At 38.0% G+C, this 22,744-nt stretch overlaps 2 protein-coding genes across 3 annotated transcripts in view; one reads left to right on the top strand and one right to left on the bottom strand.

Moving 5' to 3' along the window:
* Positions 1 to 553: 553 nt before the first annotated feature.
* Positions 554 to 11,616, bottom strand: rrp8 (ribosomal RNA processing 8). Of its 2 annotated transcripts, none has more exons than XM_015341803.2 (8): positions 11,429 to 11,616; positions 9,883 to 10,017; positions 8,967 to 9,186; positions 7,769 to 8,582; positions 5,620 to 5,749; positions 5,308 to 5,414; positions 2,370 to 2,466; positions 554 to 1,201 (listed from the first exon to the last, which is right to left on the bottom strand). In XM_015341803.2, exons 2-8 carry the CDS (start codon positions 9,979 to 9,981, stop codon positions 1,088 to 1,090), a joined length of 1,581 nt encoding a protein of 526 aa, XP_015197289.2. In that variant the 5' UTR covers positions 9,982 to 10,017; positions 11,429 to 11,616; the 3' UTR covers positions 554 to 1,087. The 2 variants fall into 2 exon arrangements, with proteins under 2 accessions (XP_015197289.2, XP_006628334.2); XM_006628271.3 differs by having other exon boundaries at positions 11,488 to 11,616.
* A 5,327-nt stretch (positions 11,617 to 16,943) lies between these two features.
* The window catches only part of ilk (integrin-linked kinase), a 38,649-nt gene continuing 32,848 nt past the window's right edge, over positions 16,944 to 22,744 (top strand). Inside the window, exons 1-2 of the mRNA XM_069190218.1 lie at positions 16,944 to 17,119; positions 20,436 to 20,704. Of these exons, the coding sequence (XP_069046319.1) occupies positions 20,616 to 20,704 (89 nt within the window). The 5' untranslated portion in view covers positions 16,944 to 17,119; positions 20,436 to 20,615. The remainder of the gene's footprint in view (positions 17,120 to 20,435; positions 20,705 to 22,744) is intronic.

Here is a 22,744-nt window from a genome sequence, read left to right as displayed (position 1 = left end):
ATCTTCAGTAACCTCAACTGCAATCCCTGTAAACTCTCAAACTGGTAGGTGCACAATGTCAAAAGATAAATGGTCAGTATAGAGAATAAAAGAGCTGAGGAGCAGTTTTAAATGGGATTACCTGAAACACAAGAAAACTTGCATTGTCTATACCAGTACCATGAAATGATGTCCTTTACAATCTGCTACTTTTTTTAATAGGTCCTCAATACCATCGCCATTCCATCATCTCCGCCACACAATAGTATTCACAGGCCTAGAGCTGCACAGTGCACTGAGGAAACACGTCTGGGTGCTGTCCAGGAGACACTGTCTTACCCAGCCATGCCACCTGCCAGTGGTGTGGATCAAAGCCACAGCAGACATGACCACAGCAACCAGCAGTCCTTCCTCTTTTCCCCTGTACCTCTGCCCTGTGTACAAGGACTTGACCACTGCAGAGGTCAGTCTCAAGGACAGGGATATAATCACTTACATCCCTCTGGTAGCCAAACCTTCCCCCCACCCTCTGCAAGATGAATTAGAATTATAATCAGGCAACTGACCACAGACCTTTAAATAACAGCATTTTTTACTGAAATAATCTAGGCTAAATAATTGTTGTTAATATAAAACTTGGAATACAATGAAATTTAAATAACAATTCTGGAAAAGTCTTGTAGCTAACATCACAATTATAGAAGTCTCTTTGCTCACACATTTACACAGGTATTTCATCGATTACATATGTTACTATTTATGAATATCCCTTTTCCACATTTCACAATTAAATATATCACACATACACATTTAACTGTTTTTTCATATCTAAAATAAATAACTTTGAAAATACCTGTAAACTGTAGTCACCTTCCAATAAAGTATTATGGTTTCATTAGTAATCCATCAATTGAAAAGATACATTTATTACTGAAGATAACTGTCTGTTACAGTTCAACGTCTCTCTGTGCTGTGAGTATCACTAAGACATATAACAAGAATCCTGTGCCTTAGAGGCTACGTGTCCACTGTACTTAACTGGGGGTACCCATTTCGAGCCACTTTGAGGCCCATTTGGTTTCCAAACCACACTGTCAATTTTCTTTCTTCATCTCTTCTTGTACATGCAGGGCTTTAGTTCCAGACCTGCTGTATGGCTTTTCCCTTCAGATTCCTTTGTCTTGATTAACTCAAATGTGTAGAAATAGCAATTACTAGTGTCCTAAAAAAGAGAACACATCAGGTTATAGTTAAAGGCAGAGCAACTACAAAATGTACAATTGTGCGACTTAAGCTAAGACCCCTGTAATACAGAACTCTGTATTGTTAATCACATTGGATTTCAGTAAAATCTAAATAAAATTAAAAAAATAAATACAGTATGTATTCAATAATCAAATTGATTAATTATTTACAAACAGTACAGCACTGATCACAGAATTTCTGTTTCACATCAGTTTTCTTGGTTTTATCACACACCGGTTAGAATGAAGACTGTATAGACACCCTTTTGCAATCCTGAAACCATTGTCTATCTGCCATTATTCACAATTTAGGTCTCATAATGTACACTATAGAGTTCAGCATCAGTTGGACAAATTGGTGTAGCTCTTAACTGCAAACTCACAGGCACTGTATTGTATGGCAGACCAAGGGTACCGTTTCTGACTCCTGAACACATCAACTGTTTAATCAACAGCATGCAGCCACTTTTGATGAATCCCTGTGACAGCTGGGTAGCTCTCAACCAATCAGTATTATCAGAGTGCAGCCAGAACCCTGTAGCTCAGTGTAAATACATTGACAGATGATTGATTCAGAATCCCTATCACTGGACATGCATAAGCAATAGATAAATGTAGCTGTTGTTCTACATGAACATTAGTAATTACACTAATTAATTAACACATTAGTCAAGAGGATGAGTGTTCCCCTTTTGTGCTTTTGTTTCTTTGTCTCTGTTGGTTCATTAGGATTCTTTGGGTATACTTAAATATCCAAGAAAAGATGTTGTGTAACAGACTAATAGAAATACTATCAACCACTTAATGCCAACAGTTAATCAACAGCTGGCATCCAAGAAGGGATTCATCTCGTTTATTGTAACTGATTAATATATGTTTGCGATTACTGTTGTTTGTTTTAGTTGCTTAATGTTACCTTAATTAACTTAAACCCAGTGAATTCGTATTTACATTATAATATAAAGGAGGGTATTTATGGCTTTTAACCATACATGCTAATACTGTAGTACATTATGCAGTAGTATAGTATATATAATGTGGACAATGTAGTGTATTAAATAATCTTTTATTTCAGCTACCACTAAAGTTGTGATTTTCAAAAACCTTTTCTCAAATCACTACCCAGATCTTAGAATTTTTCCTTACCTTTGTGGCTAACTTGAACCCAAGAGTAGACAACGCACTTAGGAAGCTGCGAACATTCTCGAACCTGCTGGCTACCTCAGCGATCATTAGGATACCACTGCACAAAGAAGGGTGATATGAAGTTAATGACAAAACCATGTTAGGCTGTCCACAGAAAACTAAGTTCTTGCAAAGGCAGAAGAACTCTTTTGGCAGGTATTCTTAAACATTATACATAAGAGCTTCAGAGCCTTGTTTCAGAGCCTTTCAGTTGATAACTCTTATTTTTAATTGAATTGCCAATTCATCAATCAATGAAGTACTGACATGTTCCAAAACCTACCACACGAAAAGTTCACATTGTAATAGGACAGCTTTATCAGACCTAAAGTTTAAAAGAATACATTTTCATTTTCTTTGTACTGAAATTAATTCATGGGGAGACTTTGATCATAAATATTTAACATCACTACTCCATATTCCTGAGAAATATAATTTGTGAAGGAAATTAATCTGTAAAACACTTTTCTCCACCAGTTAACATAACCAGTTTGGGGCATAAATTTAAAAAGTATTTGTAACAATGCCTTCCCAAAGTATTCAGACCTTTTATACGTTTTCTAATGTTGCTGGATTAAAAATGATACTTAAAATATTTTTCCAATCAGTATTTTTATTGCCAACTCACATGCTCAAACATGAAAGACAAAATTAGTTATTTGCAAATATCTTTAAAAAAAGAGAAAAACTGAAATATGCTGCTTGCATTAGAGCCACCTTTTGCCCCAATAACAGCTTTAAGTCTTTCATCGGAGGTGTCTACTAGCTACCAACTCTGGGTAGTGATGTTTGCTCTGTTTCTCAAGCTGATTCAAGTTTCTGGGAGAATGCTTGTGGACCTGTTTTTTTAGCAGACTGCAACAAGTTCGCTTGCATTATTTCCATGTTCTTTCCTCCACTTCTTTTTCTTTCAATTTTAAAAAGATTTCCACTCCCTGCTAATGAGAAGCATCCCCACAGGATGTTCTGTCTTGGTCTCATCTTACTACAAAACCCTTTCTTAAATCTAATCTGGATACTCTTGCGATATGTGGCAAATTCCAGAGAGGTTTTGCAATAGTTTTTTTTTTAATGACAGCTCCTTTCTTGCACCCTCTGATACAGGCCAGAGCTAATGATTTGATTTGATAAGGTCAGGTAAGGTAAGAGTTTATTGTCTCCTGAGGGATTTTTTTTATGAACACCCAGCACTCTTGTACATTTTAATAGAATGCAAACAAAAAAAAAGAAGAAAAGAAAAACACTGTACATGTACAGTATAACACATAACATGTAACATGTAACATTTATCATACATCACAAAATATATCGCACTCAAGGGGGTTGTAAGAGTCAAAATTGTGTTTATTCTTGACATTTGCACTGACAGCTTTAATGGATAGTGGAACGAAGGAATGTTTGTATCTGTACATTTGGGAACCCTAAAATGTTTGCCAGAAGTAAGAAGTTGATATTCAGAGTCGAGGATGTGGGAAAGATCTGATATAATTTTTCCTGCCTGTTTGACTATGGAGTTTTCAAAGATTGTCTGCAGGGAGGGATGCTGTTTCACTCCCATGACCTTCAAAGCCGTCTGGATGAGGCAGGTAATTTCCGACTTTAATTGAACCGATAGATTACCAAACCACACTCTAATACCATATCCGATAATGCTCTCGATTACAGCATGGTAAAAGAGTAGCATTACTTTCTGTCGAACCCCAAACACTCAGTCTTCCCAGGAAATACAAGCGCTGCTGAACTTTGGAGCAAACACTCTCAACATGACTAGTCCACCTAAGTACTTATATGAATCGACCTGAGTGATGCAGTTGACTGAAGCACCTTTACTTCACTCTCAGCCACTGTACTCTTTAGGTCTTTAAAAGTAACTGTTGGGCTCTCGGGGGCTGAGAGTCTCCTTGTTTGGATGCTGAGTTTTGATGAACGGCTTTTTCTAGGCAGTGTCTGGGTGATGTGATGCCATTCCACTTCCTGATTGAGCCAGCAGTGCATACTGGGATATCCAAACAGCCTTTTTATGCCTTTTCCTAATCTATGCATTTTTTTACTTTAATTCCAACTTCCTTAGATGCCCTTTAGCCTTCATTTTTGTACTTTTCCTTCAGATTCACTGCTTGACAAATGATCCAAAACTAGACTGGGGTGACAGTCACTTCAAAATTGCACAGGCAGAAGCCAATGGTAACGCAATTATATCCTCATTAGTTTCTTCATTAGTTTCTTGTATAAAAGAGCTATTTCGAAAACTTTTAAAGGGTCTGAATACTTCTGCAAGGCACTGCATATCTAAGGAACAAGTAATAGGTGTATTCCATGCTGAAAAGAGAAGAAAGAAAACAACATTTCGGCCGTGGAGCCTTCTTCACACACCTAAAGAAGGCTCCACGGCCGAAACGTTGTGTTTTCTTTCTTCTCTTTTCAGCATGGAATACACCTATTACTTGTTCCTTTGCAGCCTACGCGTACTGATGCAGCTACCCACCTGAACTGTATATCTAATGCTACCTACTTTCTGGCAAATAGGAATTTTCTTGATGCATTAAGGAATTTTCAGATTCTTAGTTTCAGTTTGAGATTTTAATTGCAAATTCAGAATCCAAAAATGCAGAGTTTGAAAATTGGTATTTACGTGTGTTACAGCTTTCGGTGACTAAGAAGTGTCTCTTGAATTTTAGATAAAGTTTGTAACACTTGGCAGAGTAAACACTTCTAACTTCAAAGTATATATTTTGTAGAGTCAGAATTTTCTTCTATCAGAATCTGGTCACACAAAAAGTCTTGTGTAGCTGAGCAGACTAGGTTGACCCTTCAAGGGTGTTCCAGCGGTTGTGATGTGCCACGCTGTACTCTGCCCTCTCCCAGCTCTGCTCTACTAGAGGGCAAATGAGTATCCTACCTTTTCACCAGCACACGGTTAGCCTCCACCACAAAATCACCAATATTTGTCCCCATGAGGGATAGACAGAATATTGCAATGTCCACCGACCCATCTGGGAGAGGGACCTGGAAATATAAGTATAGAGAAAAGACCTGTGAGAGGAAATGATTCACTGAGACATAAACATGGTGACAGGTGAGGAATCTAATATATTGCATTACTCTGATTATATTTGCTTGAATAAATGTGAATAAGAAGTCTGAAGGATTTAGTTTAAGCATACTTATTGGCTGAATGGTGAGAAAAGCAGAGGGAGAGGCATGAACATACATGGGCCATGTCACAGACGGTAACAAGATCACTTATGGGCAACAGGTCAAAGGAATGCACTTTGTTTTTCACGCTGTGTGCAATCTTACAATCGCCACAGCCGAAATCAGCAACAACCATTGAAGAGGGCCTGTAAGACGAAGCACAAAGCCATGTTAAAAGCAAACAGTCTCTTTTAATGAATGCACATCATAAGATAATAAAAACAAAAGGAAGGTTTCAAATGAGAAGAGACCGCTTGGTCTGTGAAGCTTTTTTGGCTTCTAGTAGTTTATGAATTCAAGGATCTCATTCAGCTGTTTCACTTTTGTGTTTAACTTCAACAAAATGTCTGGTCACTTTGTTTAAGACTCCTCACAACTATGTGTAACGAACTGCTTCCTGACATCTCTCTTAAATTATCTTGATCATTTTAACTTATGTCTCAGGTCTTAAGTTAAGCACTGGTCAGAAATAAAAAGTTGTTAAGAATTTTAAATATAGTAAACCCCTGGTTTAATGGATTTATAGGGGGGAAGGGTTTCCTTTGTTGAATGTTCATTAAATAAAATAGCATTTTTTCAGCCTCCAAACACACTATTACATGAGAAAAATATATACTATATATTTTTTTTTTACTTATTTGTTTTTCATTGCACAACAAAGTAAATTAAAATTGTTTTTCTATTGTTTTATTACATACAATCTCTTAACTTCATGTGTCGCACACAAAACAAACACTCAGTGTAAGGAACTGACCTACCTCTATAGCACACTACTGATATTCCTGAATTTTGAACTGATGTTTATTTAATTATGCCTTATTTTATTATTTGTAATAAACATAATAACAGTATTTCCCTGTTAATGCGGGAAAGTCCAGAATATCTTATTTTACAGACAAGATTCCTATTATGTCCAATAAATTCAAAGAATAAATTCAACTGTTAAAACCAAGGGCTTACTGTATTTCTGTCAGATCTCCTATGTTAAAGACTAAATAAACTCAGTTTCTTTCACCTGACTGTGTAAAACCATCTGAGCCAGGAATTTAACTTTTTTTCTTTGAATTAATTACAGAGCATCAATGTCTTTTTTAATGTGGCTTCTACAACTGTATAGAAAACAAATTGAAGTATTTAAATAAATTGTCTTACGTCGATTCCTCAAGCTCAGTTCTTATTTTGTACTTTGCAAATACGACAAATTGCCCAAATACACCAGAATCAAGATCATTTACTTGTAACACAGAGCACAGTGGACCTAGTGCTGGATTTTCTGGATAATTTAGATAAGTGTTCAATATGTATGAAGAAAGATATAAGATGTGAAGAAGGGGTTAACTGATTCCTTTCTGCACAAAGATTTCTTGTGACACAAGACATTCCATGCTTTGAGTCTTGGCAGAGATGGGGTTAACTGATAATAATTCCAGATGCAAGCTAGAGAACCCTCAACTAAGAAAACCTAAAACTGACCATTAAAAGTGGTCAAAGTCTGGGAAATGTCCAAACACTTTGACCTCCCCCCTTTACCATGGTAACCAATTGCATCACAAACGGCTGAAATTTCCTATATAAACTGGAAGTTTAGTACCTATACAATACTTTGGTCTTATTGTTCCTTGCACGCAAGAAACTCAGTTGTTTAAACTTCATCTCGGGATACAGAACTTATTTGTCTGTTACAACGTGTGGAAGCAAGCAAAATTTTATGTGCACTAAAAACATGAAAACAGGACTGCAGCATTCTATAATTTCAAAGATTCCAAAAACGTAACCAAGTATTTCCATTAAAAAATAAATGCCAATCACAGACATAATGCTTTAAAACACGACAAAAAATTGGCAACCAAGTAAATGACCATGTGGTCAACGTATTTCCCCTTACACTTGCTCTTTAAAAGGGTCTTCTAATGACAAACCTTTAATCTTGCAAATAAAATTTTCCCTTAATTTCAGATATAGTCTTTTATTTTTGTGTACTTAAAAAAGGATCCAGAAATCCACGTAGTTTTACTGTCCCAGAAATACTACAATGATAGCTTATCACTGGAAAAGTATTATAGCAGCAGTGAACTGCAATATAAGGATATTTTCAACCCACACTCCACACTGCACCCTGAACAGAGAACCTTGACTTCTCTGAAAGGTTCCCTTACTTCACTTACTTGTTGCGGATATAGCTGATGATGGAATCAACTGGATTGTTTGGCCATCGCTCCACTTGTGCTTTGAATCCCTGATGATAGATGTTGAAGGCTTGACGATCCTGCTGGAACATTCTGTAGGCCTCCTGACTGGTGGAGGTGTACAGTTGCTCATTAATGTAACGGAAACGTGCTGATTCCAGCCGTTGTTCCATGCGAGCTCGCAAGGCAGATGAGCGATCCAGTGCAGGGACGGGCGAGTCAGCCACTTTCTCCTCCTTTTGGCTCACACTGGACCCTGTTTTCTTAGATTCCAGCACCTTAAGTATCTTCTGCAGTTTGGCTTGCTGTTGTTTTGGATCTTTTTTCCTTTTCCTTGCTGAAATGGCCCACAAACCACTGGTTTCTATTTCTTCTCCATCTGGCTGAGATTTCAAACCTGATCCTTCAACACTTCTGAATGCAACTTTTTTGGCTGCTGAACCCTTGGGTTCTTTTTTCCCTGGACCTTCTCCCCTCTTATTCTGCTCTTGCCTTTGGCTGACCTGGAGTGAAGAATGTGTTGTCTTGCTTTCCACAGTAGAGCGTTCCAGACTTCCTGATCCGTCTTTTCTAACTACCAAGGCAGTGCTCACTTGTCCATTTTGCCGGTATTTGTTTTTACATTTTCTTTTGTTCTTCATCTTATTCTTCCACTGCTTCCTGCTGACCTTGGACTGGCCCTCATCCTTCTTCAGCTGCTCTGTTTCGCACTCGCCCTGCCTTATCATTTCTGCTTCTTTATTGCTGCCCTGCCTGTCTCGCCGAGCTCTCAGCTCTCCTCCCTTCTGAGGCCCTGGGAATAAATGTGCTTGTTAAAGAACAAAAGAGGTAGCCTAACATCTTTACAATCTCAGGAGACACTTGTACAACACTGTTCTCACTTGGAAATCTTGAGAGAATCCTCCTGAAATATTGAACCCCACAAGGAATCATCTTAATTCTGCTGACTTCTAACTATGTCTGGAGTAACTCAAGTAATAACATTTCATACGTCTTGTCTAAGCCATGCATTTCTTGCCTAGTGAATCAGTTCCTTTTGTATACCTGATGTATAGATATTCTGCATTATGCAGTATATGCAATAAATCACTTCAGTCACTGGGCTGAAGTGGGCTAACTCTGTCTGAAAAAAAAGAATTGGAAACCTTTCAATTAAAAAATATGATGAATGACTCACAAGCTTTTCTCTTTTTCTCCACTGGACCCTCATCCTCTTCATTATCCTTGACCTCTGTCTTGGCAGTCTTATAGTTCTTCCGGACTCTTTTCTTCTTGGCAGCTTGTGGAGCCTTGTCTGTTTCACCGTCACTGCTACCTTCTTTACAGGGGCTGTTCCAGTCTGGGACTGAGCCTAGAGTCTGCAGTGTCCGCAAGAGGCTCTTCTTATTCCCCACTGCCTAAGTACACAAAGACAGGGGTATACACACCTCTCATCATCTCACTTAACAGACCAATTCTAACAGTAGACCAGATATCAGAACTCTAAATACATGTACATTTAATTGCTAATTGCGACCTCTTGTACAAGTTTCCTTGTCGATTTTCTGCAAAATGCAATAACAAATTGCCTGAAATTATCAATACAAAACTGGCTGATCTGAGGCTCTAGAGCTTCCTCTCACATGTACCCATTCTTATGTTTTATTAAGATCACTTTATTGCCAACATACAATTTCTTTTATTAGGAATTTGTCTTTTCGTATACCCCAACTTGCTCTCCATGAGACATACAGACAGAGACAGAAGCTTGGGGTCAGAGCACAGGGTCAGACATTTATACAGTGGCCCTGGAGCAGTTGGAGTTAAGGGCCTTGCTCAGGGGCCCAATGGAGTAGGATTCCTCTGCTGGCCGTGTATACGTACCGGCAACCTTCCAGCCACAGGCACAGATCCTTAGTCACAGAGCCACTGTACCGCTCAATTCAAATTAGTTTAGTTGCTGAAAAGTTCCTCTGTTGCTTTAGAAGTAATTCTCTCATCATACACATCCTTTTCTGGATAGAACCTATTTGTTTCCTGGATATAACCTATCTGTTTCAGAACTGTGAAAATGTTAGGGAATGAAAAACTAGAGAAACTTAATGTGATCTTACTGTGACACTCTTGAAATCTGAGAGTTGCCTATGATGGAAGACAGCTTGTGTCAGCACCAGCGCAGTGGGTTCATCATTCCACTCCTCTTCTGCAAACATTCTGACTCTCAGAATTGCCTCCCTGCAGCGTTTGTCCTAAAAATCAGAACATGCAAGCAGTTACTTCTCTCAAAACCTCAATGTTATTTTAGAGTTAAATAAACTTTTATTTTTAAATTGGAAGAAAAGATGGATAGATGTGTAGGAAAATAGATGATTCCAACAAATGTTGAGTTTCTCTCTCTCTCTTTTACCCTTAAAGAAAAACTGATAAATTCCAGTTGCTGAAAGTAGTAGTTAAAGAAGGGGTTGATGGTACTCTGTTATTCAGGGCTTTGCTTTCATGTTCAGTCCACACTTTCAGTAAAACAAGCTCTATGACCAGAGTTTGATTTTGAGAGCCCACTTGTTAGATTCACAAAACTGTCCATTAGATGGGAACAATTCTGGTCTCTCCCGACCATGGTTGCAATATTCAATTTCCAAAGCCATTTTGGACTCTGTTCAGTATCTGTGAACCTGGTGCTAATATCCAATGACAAATGACACAAAACAGTGTTCATTAAAATTTGAATTCAAGTGAGAAATAAAAAAAACAGTGGTCTTCGAAATGATAAACCACAACCAAAATGATAGCTCTTGACCCTGGTAAAAAGCTTAGTGGCATTATAGAGCAAAAACTACAAGGCTGAAGTTGGCTTTTTATTCTCGTTTTCCTTCCACCTTAAATGCTGCCGCTGTGATGTTGTGTCGCCTTTCACCTGTAGATAGCTCTCTACAGTCTTTTTTAAATGTTCCAATCCGGATGGATTACTGTACATATCCTCAGTAAAGGGGAATATGTAAGTAAATAAAGACTGTCCAAATTGCATTTTTGTATGAAACATATTTCAGAAATTCAAAAACCAATTTTCAAAACTCACAATAACACAAACTGGCATGTTAGACAACGAGTAAATAAGACAAATGCAAAATGTGAATTCACTGGGACGTTCTGCGCTTTCGGCTTAATTGCTATGGCCCTCCCTCCTCGTTACAAAATCGTTTCACAATTCTGACACCAAGGTGTGAGAGACAATATAGCAGACTATCAAAATCATGACGTACAAGATATTTTACTGTACTGTTTTTTTTAAATATGAACCTCTAAACATGGCATGAGGGAATACATTGGGAAAAGCTGTTCTGTACTGTAGTACTGACCGAAGAGCGCCATCTGCAGGCGAAAGGCGATATAACATCACAGCAGCTGCATTTAAGGTGGAATGAAAAACGCGAAAAAGAAGCCAACTTCAGCCTCGTGCAAAACTGCTATTACAATCTCTGAGTATACAGAAATGTTGCATATTAACAAAACGGAATGGTATCTGAAAACACTAAAGCTAGTCACTGTAAAATGTTAAAACAATTCTTCAAGAATTATGTCAATTATTTAAAAGAAAATGCATATGGAACTAGCAACAATTTTGCCGAGTAATCTGTAATTTACAAAGCGAACAAGACGTACTTTCTGTACATTACTCAACGAGCACAAATCCGGAATATTGAATTAGGCGCTTCACTCACCTCAGTGAGCGATAGTGTTGACAAGTGGACACAATCCCTATGAGTAAATACACGTGTGTCCACGTTCTACGATTAAATAGTACAGCAAAACCAGAAGCGTGCAGCGGGAGTGAACCGGAAGTGTTGGAACACTGCGTCAACATGCGTAGGCTGCAAAGGAACAAGTAATAGGTTTATTCCATGCTGAAAAATAAGAAAGAAAACCCGAAGAATGCTCCACAGCCAAAACGTTGTGTTTTCTTTCTTCATGTTTGAAAACTGCCGACTTTCAAAGTTAAAGTCCTATACTCACTCGGAAGCAAACAAAGAAGCTACCATAGACATCCTGTTCAAGCTTTTTGAGTTTAACCTATGAAACACGAATGATCCGGAAGTGTATGTAAATACCTACTTTTAATAAAAATAAAAGTGAACACTTTAACCTTCAGTTAACACAGTAGCGTATGAGGAGTATAGCAGCATTAAGCGAAGTGACAAGCAGCTGAAATACCTGCTTTGTTATTTCTTCGTGGTTAACTGTAATTCCTTGAATATTCTGCCAAAATTTGAGAGGGTCCTTTTTTAATTTTAAATCGCCAATACTAAGTTTGACAAATCTAAGATTATTAGAAGTTTTTAATAATTTTACAGCACCTTTCTTACATTTATACTACTGTAAGAATTGTCATTGCTATTTTTTTGTTCTGTTCAATGAAAAAGGCTTTAAGATGTAAGCTTTTAAAGGAGCTGTATCTGAAATTTTAATTAAATCAAATCCTTTATTATATTTAAATTCAATCAGTTTTTTAAACTATAACCAGGGACAAAAACATGTTTTGCACCATCAAATGTGAAACATACCATGTTAAGACAGTCGTCCAATAGCATATCACCCTTCTTCATTCAGTTTTAAGTCTTCATTATTATTGTTGGTCTGGGTGGACCACCTCTAGAAAAACTGCAGTGCAGAATTGGATGGGAAAAATGTGTGCCTCTCCAAAGGTGGATGGTATCTATTGCACAGACCCTCAGCTAATAGAAAATCACCTTGTTTTTGTCAGATAAGTGTCCCTGTCAAAACTGCTGGAGTTTATAGAGCACCTCCCATTCCCAGACTGGGACCATGCAGTGAGGGTGCAGGGAGTGGTCTAACTCCCCTCCTAACCAAAAACAAAATATCAAGTAATAGGTTTATTCCATGCTGAAAAAAAGAAGAAAGAGAACACAACGTTTCGGCCGTGGAGCCTTCTTCAGGTGTCAAAATTTTAAAAAAGAGTAGTCTGTCGTTAAGAGAAGGGGGAAGGTGTGATCCTAGCTGCAGGATAAGTTTGGTTTCGGTAGTCTTACTGATGAATGAGTTCAGAAAACCGTCTTTGATAACACAGACGGAGAGATTAGATTGGTCAGGTGTCACACCTGAAGAAGGCTCCACGGCCGAAACGTTGTGTTCTCTTTCTTCTTTTTTTCAGCATGGAATAAACCTATTACTTGTTCCTTTGCAGCCTACGCATGCTGACGCAGCTACCCACCTGAACAAAAACAAAATATGTGCCTCTCCAAAAAATACGTCAAATCTATTCTACAGACCCTCAGCTAATAGTACATCACCATGGTTTTATTATGGTTATTACCTCTGACGGCCACGACCAATCTAATCTCTCCGTCTGTGTTATCAAAGACGGTTTTCTGAACTCATTCATCAGTAAGACTACCGAAACCAAACTTATCCTGCAGCTAGGATCACACCTTCCCCCTTCTCTTAACGACAGACTACTCTTTTTTAAAATGTTCTCCATTCATAGGTGTCTCTATGAATTGGCTACATTACTCTGCTCTCCTCCCCACTGATAGCTGATGTGTGGTGAGCGTTCTGGCGCACTATGGCTGCCGTCGCATCATCCAGGTGGATGCTGCACATTGGTGGTGGTGGAGGGGAGTCCCCATTACCTGTAAAGCGCTTTGAGTGGAGTGTCCAGAAAAGCGCTATATAAGTGTAAGCAATTATTATTATTATTATTATTATTGGAAGTTTCATTTCACACCTCTCTACACCTATTCTGACTTCACACCTCTTGATTGGCCTCTCTTTCTGTCCCCTGCTCCCGCCTCTCACTCCTACTCCCTCCCAGCCTTTGTTCTCCCGCTACTTTACCTTTGCTTACTGCCTTGTCTCTCTCACACCTGAAGAAGATTATATTGCCGAAACATTGTGTTTCCTTTCTTCTTTTTCTTCAGCATGGAATAAACCTATTACTTGTTCCTTACTATTATTATTATTATTAGTAGTAGTATTAGTATTAGTATTAGTATTAGTATTAGTATTCAAATAATTATTTATTCAAATTATTATTTGAAGTTATTATTCAAAGGTTACGAAAGGTTATTATTCAAAGATAAGTGTCTTTGCTAAACCTGCTGGGGTTTATAAGACCACTTGCTGTTCCCAGACTGGGATTGTGCAGCAATGGACAGGGAGCTGTCTCACCCCCCTCCCGACCAAACCAAAATTTGTGCCTCTCCAAAAATACCTCAGATCTTTTCTACAGACCCTCAGCTAATAGTACATCACCATGGTTTTGTCTGATAAGTGTCTTTGCTAAACCTGCTGGGGTTTATAGAGCACCTCCCATTCCCAGACTGCGACCGTGCAGCACAGTATGCACAGTATGGATGCCTGCAGAAGTGATGTCGATGGTATTAATCTAGATGGTAGCTGTTATGAGAACACCCCTGAAATTAAAACACACAAGATAAAGCACCCAGACGGTACTGGGGACCCGACACTAGGTTGAGAGCACAGTGGTAATTTTCCAAAACCAGCTATAATAACCCAGCAAACTTTACAGAGATAATTTTATCAAAAAAAGCCCAAAATCACACTTTTCCCTTTCCCAGGAACTGCCTTTGCTGCCTTAGTGCAGCATCTCAAGGGAAGGTCCTTCAGGAAGTATACTGTACATGGGAGCATGTCTTTGCAGCAAAAATCAATTAGACAAGCCAATATTGTGTCATAATGTTTACTTCATGCAGGTTTAACAACTGTATTAGAAGATATATTAGAAGCTCCATAGTGTTGCTCAGAGCATGACTAAATATTTTCAATGGGGACACTATGGAAAGCTATCTCAAAAGGTGTGGGAAAGCTGTCAATGGGACTGCACAGGGCCATGAATTAAGGTGTACTTTAGTTTGGGCCAGTTAAAGTCATGTTATGATGCAAGCTAGTGAACTCATGAACTCTGTAAAAAGCAGTATAGTGGAAAGTGTCAAAGACACAATGTTGGCATGTATATCTTCAGTGTCATACTTAATTCCACGGGATTAGAAGACCTGTCCTCTCATATTTATGACACCTGCATTTTCATGGGTAGTATATGCATTAACACACTTGTCACAGAGTCTATTTCCAATCTCAAAAGTCGAGTATCACAACAGGTGCTGTGGACTCAAATGTTGATTTTGGATGCATATAGAATTTGAATGATTCAATGTCTTCACTGTTTAAAAAAAAATTACATTAAGGCAATGGCAGATATAAACACACAGGAGAACAAAGGGTCCAATGCCTATTTTGGTTCATAACATTTTTTTTGGAAAAAAAAATTGTCATCAATCCCCATATGGACAGACATACTAATAGGCAGATTTCAGCAATACCACAAATTTCTGATGTAAAATCAGAAATGAATGTGTGGAAAGGTTAGAAACTCTTTAAAAAGCACATACATAAAACCCTATCAAGACAATCAAAAATTTTTAGTCTAAATGATAAATGCAAAATTGATGGTCATACAAATGATTACAACAAGCCACTTACCATTAAACAGTGGTCTGGAAGTAACGATTGAGCTCTTGTCCACAGACTATTGTAATTCAGATTCCCAGAACACATTCCACTGAGAACTGCAATTGGAATTGGAAGGTGTTGGTAAATTGCGATTTACTATTAAATCAACAATATGCCATGAAGGAAAGTCTATAAACAGAGATGAACATTATTGGGCAGCACTTTCATGCATTGGACAGAAATTTAGAATTAAAGCAAATGATCAAAACCCCAGGGGGAAGAGTAAGGAGCCCTTTGTTTCTAAGAGATAAAAAGCCCTAGACAGGACAGAAAATAAATCTTTGACAGAAGAATTTTGTTTGGCCGTTGGACCCTGGAGAGGACAAAGACACCATGGATTCTACAGGAATTTGCTGAGGAAGGCTTTGGCATCATCTTCATTCCCCCTACCTGACATTGGACTTGGTAGCAGGGGGGGCCATGAAGGAACTACATTGTTCATGAAGGGCAGGACTGGAAAAGTTGCCTAAGACCCACTTAGAGACAACACTGAGTTTCATCTCTTTCCATGGTGTTATGGAAGAAAGTAGATGACCGAAGCTAGTTTCAGAGAAAACTACTACTGGACCTCTCATTGGAGATATATGTTGATAACTGGATTAGGTGGGGTTTCTTTGTACTATTCTGGAAAGTTAATGTGGGGCCTATTTAGCACCCTTTGTATGTAGTTTGGGCACAAAAGAATAAGTATTGTTTTTTTAGGGGTCACCTGTCCATGACAATTAATTATTTCAATAGTCACTATTATTTTGAAGAAACAATAACAGCTGTTCTAATTTACATGATCTTTCTGTCAGTAATATTAAGAATCTATCTGTTAACAGCTATGGTTAACTACGTTTTAAACGTTTTATAAACTTTGCATACATTACAACACTCCTGAGTGTTTGAGGCTCACTGGAGATTCATTGATGTATAAAGCAAACTACTTAAAATAAAAAATAAATATTATGTATGACATATTAAAATGAAAGCATACATAATTGACTTCTCATTTCTTAACGTCTTTGCAGTCAGGCCATTTTTTCCCTGAAAAATCAGAAGTTTATTCTGCGAATAACAGCGTTCATCCCCACCACCAGCAGGATGTTGTTACTATTTAGCTCTGAACAATACATTAAACGTTAGATAAATAATTAGGCTATAATATTGTTTATTCGTTAGCTGCTAAAAGGTCAGTTCTTTAATTATGTCTTCATTAAAACATTAAATCATTTTAGCATTGTTTAGAATGGTAGTTTTTAATGTAACTGTCTTTAACTCTGAAATTCTCGGAATAACGTTTTTATTCTTAAGAAACATTTTATCTTGATGCAAAATTATTTTCAGCTGATAGGGCAAACTTTGTACACAATTAAATTAGTGTTTTGTCTTAATTTAGGTTGTGTACTGGACATCGTTCAATTGCGCATGGTCGAGCGGCGCTTTACAAGCCCACATATTTTAAAATGTATCGCTAGAAGGAAGTAATTTTTCACACTGTAGTGTTACAGTACGCCCATGTCTTTCAGGGTTTCCGGTAACACAAGTTCATATCACTTGAGGCGCCTAGTTGTGGTAGTCGTCACTGGGAAATAATATTTCCACGAGGGAATGAAAGTAGTTTAGGAGAGCGTTTCGGTGCTGTACGGAAAGAGATATGTCAGTGGGTGGCGCTGTGACGGAGAATGCAGAGCGCATTCCTCCCCCCCATGAAAGGAAGAGATTTTACAGCAAAACGAGGGTGTGGACCTCGGGGGACGTAGTTGGGTTGAGTGTAATCGTCCACATAATCTGAGCGAAAAACCCCTTTATTCAAACGTGCAGGTAAAAAAATACATGACTCTTTGTTTTGTGTTTAAGGTGGGACATTTTCTCTGTGTTTTTATAAATGTTAGAGCTGTAACTTGTTTGCGTCCGGTTCAGAAAGGGTATACGGGAGCAAAAAAAACTTAGCTTAGCCTAGTTATTTTTTCCAAGGTGTGGGATGTTCATTTTCGTTTTTTTTAACGGTGTTTCATTATAAACCGTCAAAGCATTATTACTGTTGACATTTCAGGTCAAAATGATTCTGCTGAGGTTTTAAATATTGAAAGTTTGTTTAAATGCGCACAATTTTGTTTGAATTGAAAGCCGCATGGATATTTGCTGTCGTGGACAGAAGTCACCGCAGATAACTTGCGATGAAGTTGATGTATACTTCCTACAGGATCTATAGTTTATAGAAGTGGTGTTCATTGGTGGTTAATTTGCTGTGTGAAATAAAGACGAGCGAATGAGGATGTTTTACTTTTTATGATAATTAGGTCCTAGTCTGAAATTCTAATTTCCTGGTCTCCGTCACAGTTATGTGAAAGTGGAGTAAAGCTGGTTCCGTTCCCAGTTGTTTTTCGAGAGAGGGGTCAGCCTGTTTACCCTGCCTGGGTGATGAAGTGAGAGGTTTTGTGCTCCATGTTTGACGACGGAGCACAGTTAAGTTTCAGGAGAGTTTTTCCTTTAAGGTTTTCCCAATTACCAGGGCGACATTTGAATTTAATTGTCCTCAATTAGCTTTTAAATTTGTATTCTGCTATTTAATGGCATCTGCAACTCTTAGTTCTTAAACTGTTAAGTAATCTGAATCCACAGTATGTGCGTCGTAAACGTTAGCTAAAAGCTCTTAAGGTGTGATTCAGGTGAACGGCATTGACCCCTCCCTGTTGGACCAGGTTACCTCGGCATGATATATCTGTTAGGATTTAGAGGTAAACGCACTTATTATTCATCACTGCACTTCAGGGCTGTACTGTATCGTAAGAAATTTATTAAAGAATCGAGTGCACCGTGGTTACCCAGGTTTAACAGCTGCTGCAGCATTTTCCTTTTGAAAATCTAAAATCTTATATCGCTGCCATCAACCCAAAGCATTTTGTTAAAAGTACTCAGCCTCCACCAAGGTGGAGAAGCTTAAATCCACTGAAGAAGTGAGAGTACAGATTTTGAATTAACTTTCCTGCCTTTTGAGTACATGCAGCAGGTATAGAGAAGTTATGCTCTTTATGTGTAAATGGCTTATTTGATGCTCAGGTTTGCTAACTACACAATTTATTAAGGTTTTCTTTATGGAATCTTTTCACACTAAATCTTGTCATGTGTAGAAGCAACAGTAAATCTGTTGACCTGCAATTTAGTCAGTAGTGTTTTGACTTAGAAATATATACAGATAACTGTCAAAATAAAGGCAACACCAGGGCATTGGGCTACCGTGAACAGTTGAGAACAGGGTGAGGGCTGACTCATCTGACCATATGATTTTTTTCCCTGCTCAGTGGATCACCGTCTTTTGTTCTTTGCAATGCTTTAGTTGCAGAAGTGCATTTTAGGCCCTAAAGGGGTTACGCAACACAACCCAGCCTTAGTATTCCTCTTCGAAGTTCTCAACAGACTGTACTTGACGAAACTCAGACATACTTGTCTGTTTTGCATCTCGAACCAATGCAAGGACATCACGGTCCAGGAGTATGTGCTTTCATCCACCGTTGCCACTTGTTGATGAAGCCTTTCCTTCAGACTTCCATGCCAGCATAGCCATTGTTGAGCAGTCTTCATCACTAAAACTTTTGCCAAATGAACCCCAAAAATCACCTGTCTCTTGGTCATTAAGGTCTCTTATTCTAGAATAAACATAAAATGGAGAGGTATTGACAAATGCACAGAACATGGGAAGAATTCAATTACATTACAAACGTTACAAAGTTTCAATATGTTGAAATAATTTATAGTATCCTTGTCAAAGAAGAGATTGATACATTAAAAAAAAACAAAGCAAAAATGATTTAACAGCCATAAAGAGAAAAATGTGATCCCCCTTCTTGCAGATAAATGACAAAAAAAGATGTACCTTTCAGTCTTTAAAACAACACAACTTCATAGAATCAAGGTGATAAAATCAAGACAACGCAAGGGGTAGAGCATATGTAGATGTACATTTGTTTCTTATCTTTTTACTCTCTTAAATCAAGCAGTTTGAAAACAAAGGCACAGGCTGGGAATCTCACCATGTAAGTAGCGTTTAGGCAGGATTCTGATTTAAGAGGCATTCAGTCATAATCCCACAAATGGTTGCTTCGCACCATTGGCTCCTCAGCCAAGCAGATGAGCCAAATGTCTGAACCTGCGGTCCCTCTCTTACTGAGCAGGATTACCATTGCAACAACAGTTTCCTCTTCATTTTATGGTGATATGTGGCTGTAGCAAGTTTTAGAGTTTTTTTTAACCATACCCTTCCCTTACAAGCTATCTGTAATATTTCCTGTCAGAGGTCTTGACTTTGAAAACTTGCAAATTCATCTTAGCCCACAGTACCAGTTTTCAAGGGTCAGATGCAGGAAATTAAGGATATTTCTTTTCCACAGTACTGTGCACTTCATTGATGCAAGTGTTGTTTGGGGTTTAATGCTCACACAGGTGTAAGTCACGATGCACTTTATATATTACTTACACATGGCCATTAAGCTCTGACAAACATTCGCCCTTATGTTTGCAACCATTGAAAGTATTCAAGGTGGAGGTGTTTATTAATAACTATTTAATAATTCCTTGTCTTCTTTATTGTTAAAAAATAACACTTTATATTTAAACATTATACGGTGTTATTTACTTTTAAATAAAAAGATGGTACGCCAAATGAACATTGCAGATGTGCGCCTGATGTTAAAATTTGGGAAGCACAGCAGAATGGAGACTTATTCTTGCTGTGAGTGGTCAAAGTAATGTTCAGGTTTGGATTTTAATAAAAATATATCTGTGTGTGTTTAGAGCAACTTTACAAAAAGAGCTGAATTTTGAAAGAGATGCAAACAGTGAAGCAAAATTTAGGGTGACCTGTCACTATTTGTGGACTGTGCTGTTCATGTGCTGCTCCTACCATGAAGATGTGGAGGAGCAGGACTCCCAAGATGAATGGGGAAGTGGGACATGCATTCAATATTGTTTTTCAATTGAGGAAAGTCAGCAAATTCCACCAGCTTTCAGCAAGTAGCACATAATTTAGTGAATTTGTTGTTGTGGTTTGTATCTGTTGTCCAAGCGTTTTTTAGACTTGTCATGTTTGTGCTATTTTATCAAGTCTTGCTGTACAGTAATGCACTGCTGTCTGTTTCAGGTGGGCAGGTGGGAAAGCCCATTTACTGTCTTGGATCATCTTTGCGGGATACACTCCCCCCACTTTTGGATGAATGGTATCCAGCCCTCATTTGGACTGACGTTGCAGATCTGTTTTTCCCTTGAGCACCAAGTATAACCTCAGACTCCAGGTATTGTGGGTAGAGAGCAGAAGCCAGTCATGGATGACATCTTCACCCAGTGTCGAGAGGGCAATGCTGTAGCAGTACGCCTGTGGCTTGACAATACCGAGAACGACCTGAACCAAGGGTAAGTAAAGATTGTAGCTTTATCACAATGCGTTTGATATTTATCTGCAATGTGTTGTTGCCATCACTTGTGATCCCAACAAATCTGAAACATTTAACAGTTTATGCTTTGGATTGCGGTATGATGGACATTTTTTTCAAGTTGTTTTGCATTTAATTGTTTTGAGTTTCTGTTTATGAAGCATAGGAGGTGGAATGTAATGGAAATGCTTCTGCTAGTGCCTCTACATACATACACGCAACTCCTGCCATTTGCCAAGGCCATCAGTTTTAGTTAAATACATGTTAGGTACAAGGTGGTTGGTTGCAGTGATCCTGTTTTCATAGCTGTGCACTGCTATGCCCTAATGATTTATTTAATGTTTTAAATGTATTGGAGCAGTAACAGTGGTTTTTAGTAATTCTGGAAGCCAGGTCTTTCCAGATGTGGTCTAAATCACAAGGTTGTGTAGCATCACACATGCCCCAATGACCGTGGTGGCTCTTAAAAGACCTGTATGCTGACCAAATGAGAGGCAAGCAAAATGCTGTTAAACTTCCAAAGGCTCACAAGGTCAGAGGAACAGCATTGAACTGAAATGACCTGAAAATGTTACAGAAGTCTCCTAAGTTTACCCTTTTAGAGCTGCAAATAAAATTTATTTTTACTTGTAGAGAAAATCCTCTCCATGTACCAACACTTTATATAAATGTTAATCTTGTTTCAGAAATACAATTTCTAGTGCTATGGGACATTATTTTTTGTAACAATTGGCTACCTCTGCTGTAAGGAACATGCAGCCTTATGATATTCTTTCCAATTCAGTTTTATTTGTATAGTGCTGTTTACAATGGACATTATCACAAAGAAGCTTTACACATAAATGGGCCTGAACCCCCAGTGAGCAAGCCTATAAGGCGACAGTGGCAAAGAAAAACTCCCTTAGATTATAGCAGGAGGAAACCTTGAGAGGAACCTATCCTCCTCTGGGTTCATTTAAATGAACAACTATGATAGCCGTCTCTATAGGATATGTACCATTATATTATTATGATATGTTCCATGATCTGGTATATTTTAACAAATGCCATTCTTAAATTTAGAATAACATTAAATTGCCAAGGACATTTGGTTATATACTTATAAGAGACAGAAAAAGTTATAATTATGGCCTACATATTAACTTACAAATTAGATTAATCAAGTGTTCCGATACAGAGCACCCTGTAGTTCATGCTAATTAGAACAAAAAAAATGCTGTTCTACACTGTTTTTTCATTGTAGCTGAGCTCAGAGCTGGAGATGATCTCCAGATGGTACCTTATTAATTCATCGCAACTAAGTATGCAGCTACTTGAAAGTTAGTTAAAATCTGAAAGTTTGTTGTAATTAACCCCATTAGTCTAAGGGTTATTTGTCTTTGCAAGCAGTGTGTTGCCCACTTAAAGATTCACATTAACTCTGATCATATATGTCAACAGATTTTTGTTTTATAATAAGAAATACAGACAGCCATAAATCAATATCAGTTAGACAGTCAAGTATCATTGTACAGGTGTCTGTCAGTATAAAATAAGGTACACATTAATGAAATTGAGAAACACCATGTGGATCTGACTTTGTTTACAGTATTTTGCAAAACTAAATTCTGTTCCATAATAGTGTATGAGAACTGCATGGAAATATGGTTTAGCTATATTCTGGACCAAGTGCTGTTTTTTCACAGTTCATTGTGACCTAAAGACATTGGTTATCACCTTCTATTTATGAGGAAATAGGATATTTTAGAAAGAGTTAGGTAAATAACATATGATGAGTATTGTTGTGAAACTCGCAACCACAAAACAGGCCTAAACAGAAGAACAGCTGTAAAATCAGGAAGTCCATCCTTTTTGCTTTAGCTGAGGAAGTAGGAGTATATTGATGTTTATATAGAAGATCAGGATTTTTTCTTTATTAGCTCATTTGAAATGTTGCTGTTTTACTGCTTAGGGTACCTTCGTTTTTGTCTGGTGTAGTACTGAGCACAGAACTGTTGATGAGCCTGCTTAGAATTTGAGT

The sequence above is a fragment of the Lepisosteus oculatus genome, chromosome 5 (genome assembly GCF_040954835.1).
Source record: "Lepisosteus oculatus isolate fLepOcu1 chromosome 5, fLepOcu1.hap2, whole genome shotgun sequence".
NCBI lineage: Eukaryota > Metazoa > Chordata > Actinopteri > Semionotiformes > Lepisosteidae > Lepisosteus > Lepisosteus oculatus.
This window is presented reverse-complemented; position numbering and strand designations above follow the sequence as displayed.

Excerpts from the sequence above, each read along its gene's own strand:
- rrp8 (XM_015341803.2), bottom strand. The coding sequence starts at position 9,981 with ATGTTTGCAGAAGAGGAGTGGAATGATGAACCCACTGCGCTGGTGCTG. Across the intron at positions 5,750-7,768 it reads ATCAGCTATATCCGCAACAA|GCCCTCTTCAATGGTTGTTG; the intron begins GTAAGTGAAGTA and ends TTCGTCTTACAG. Across the intron at positions 1,202-2,369 it reads GGTTCAAGTTAGCCACAAAG|GACACTAGTAATTGCTATTT; the intron begins GTAAGGAAAAAT and ends TCTCTTTTTTAG.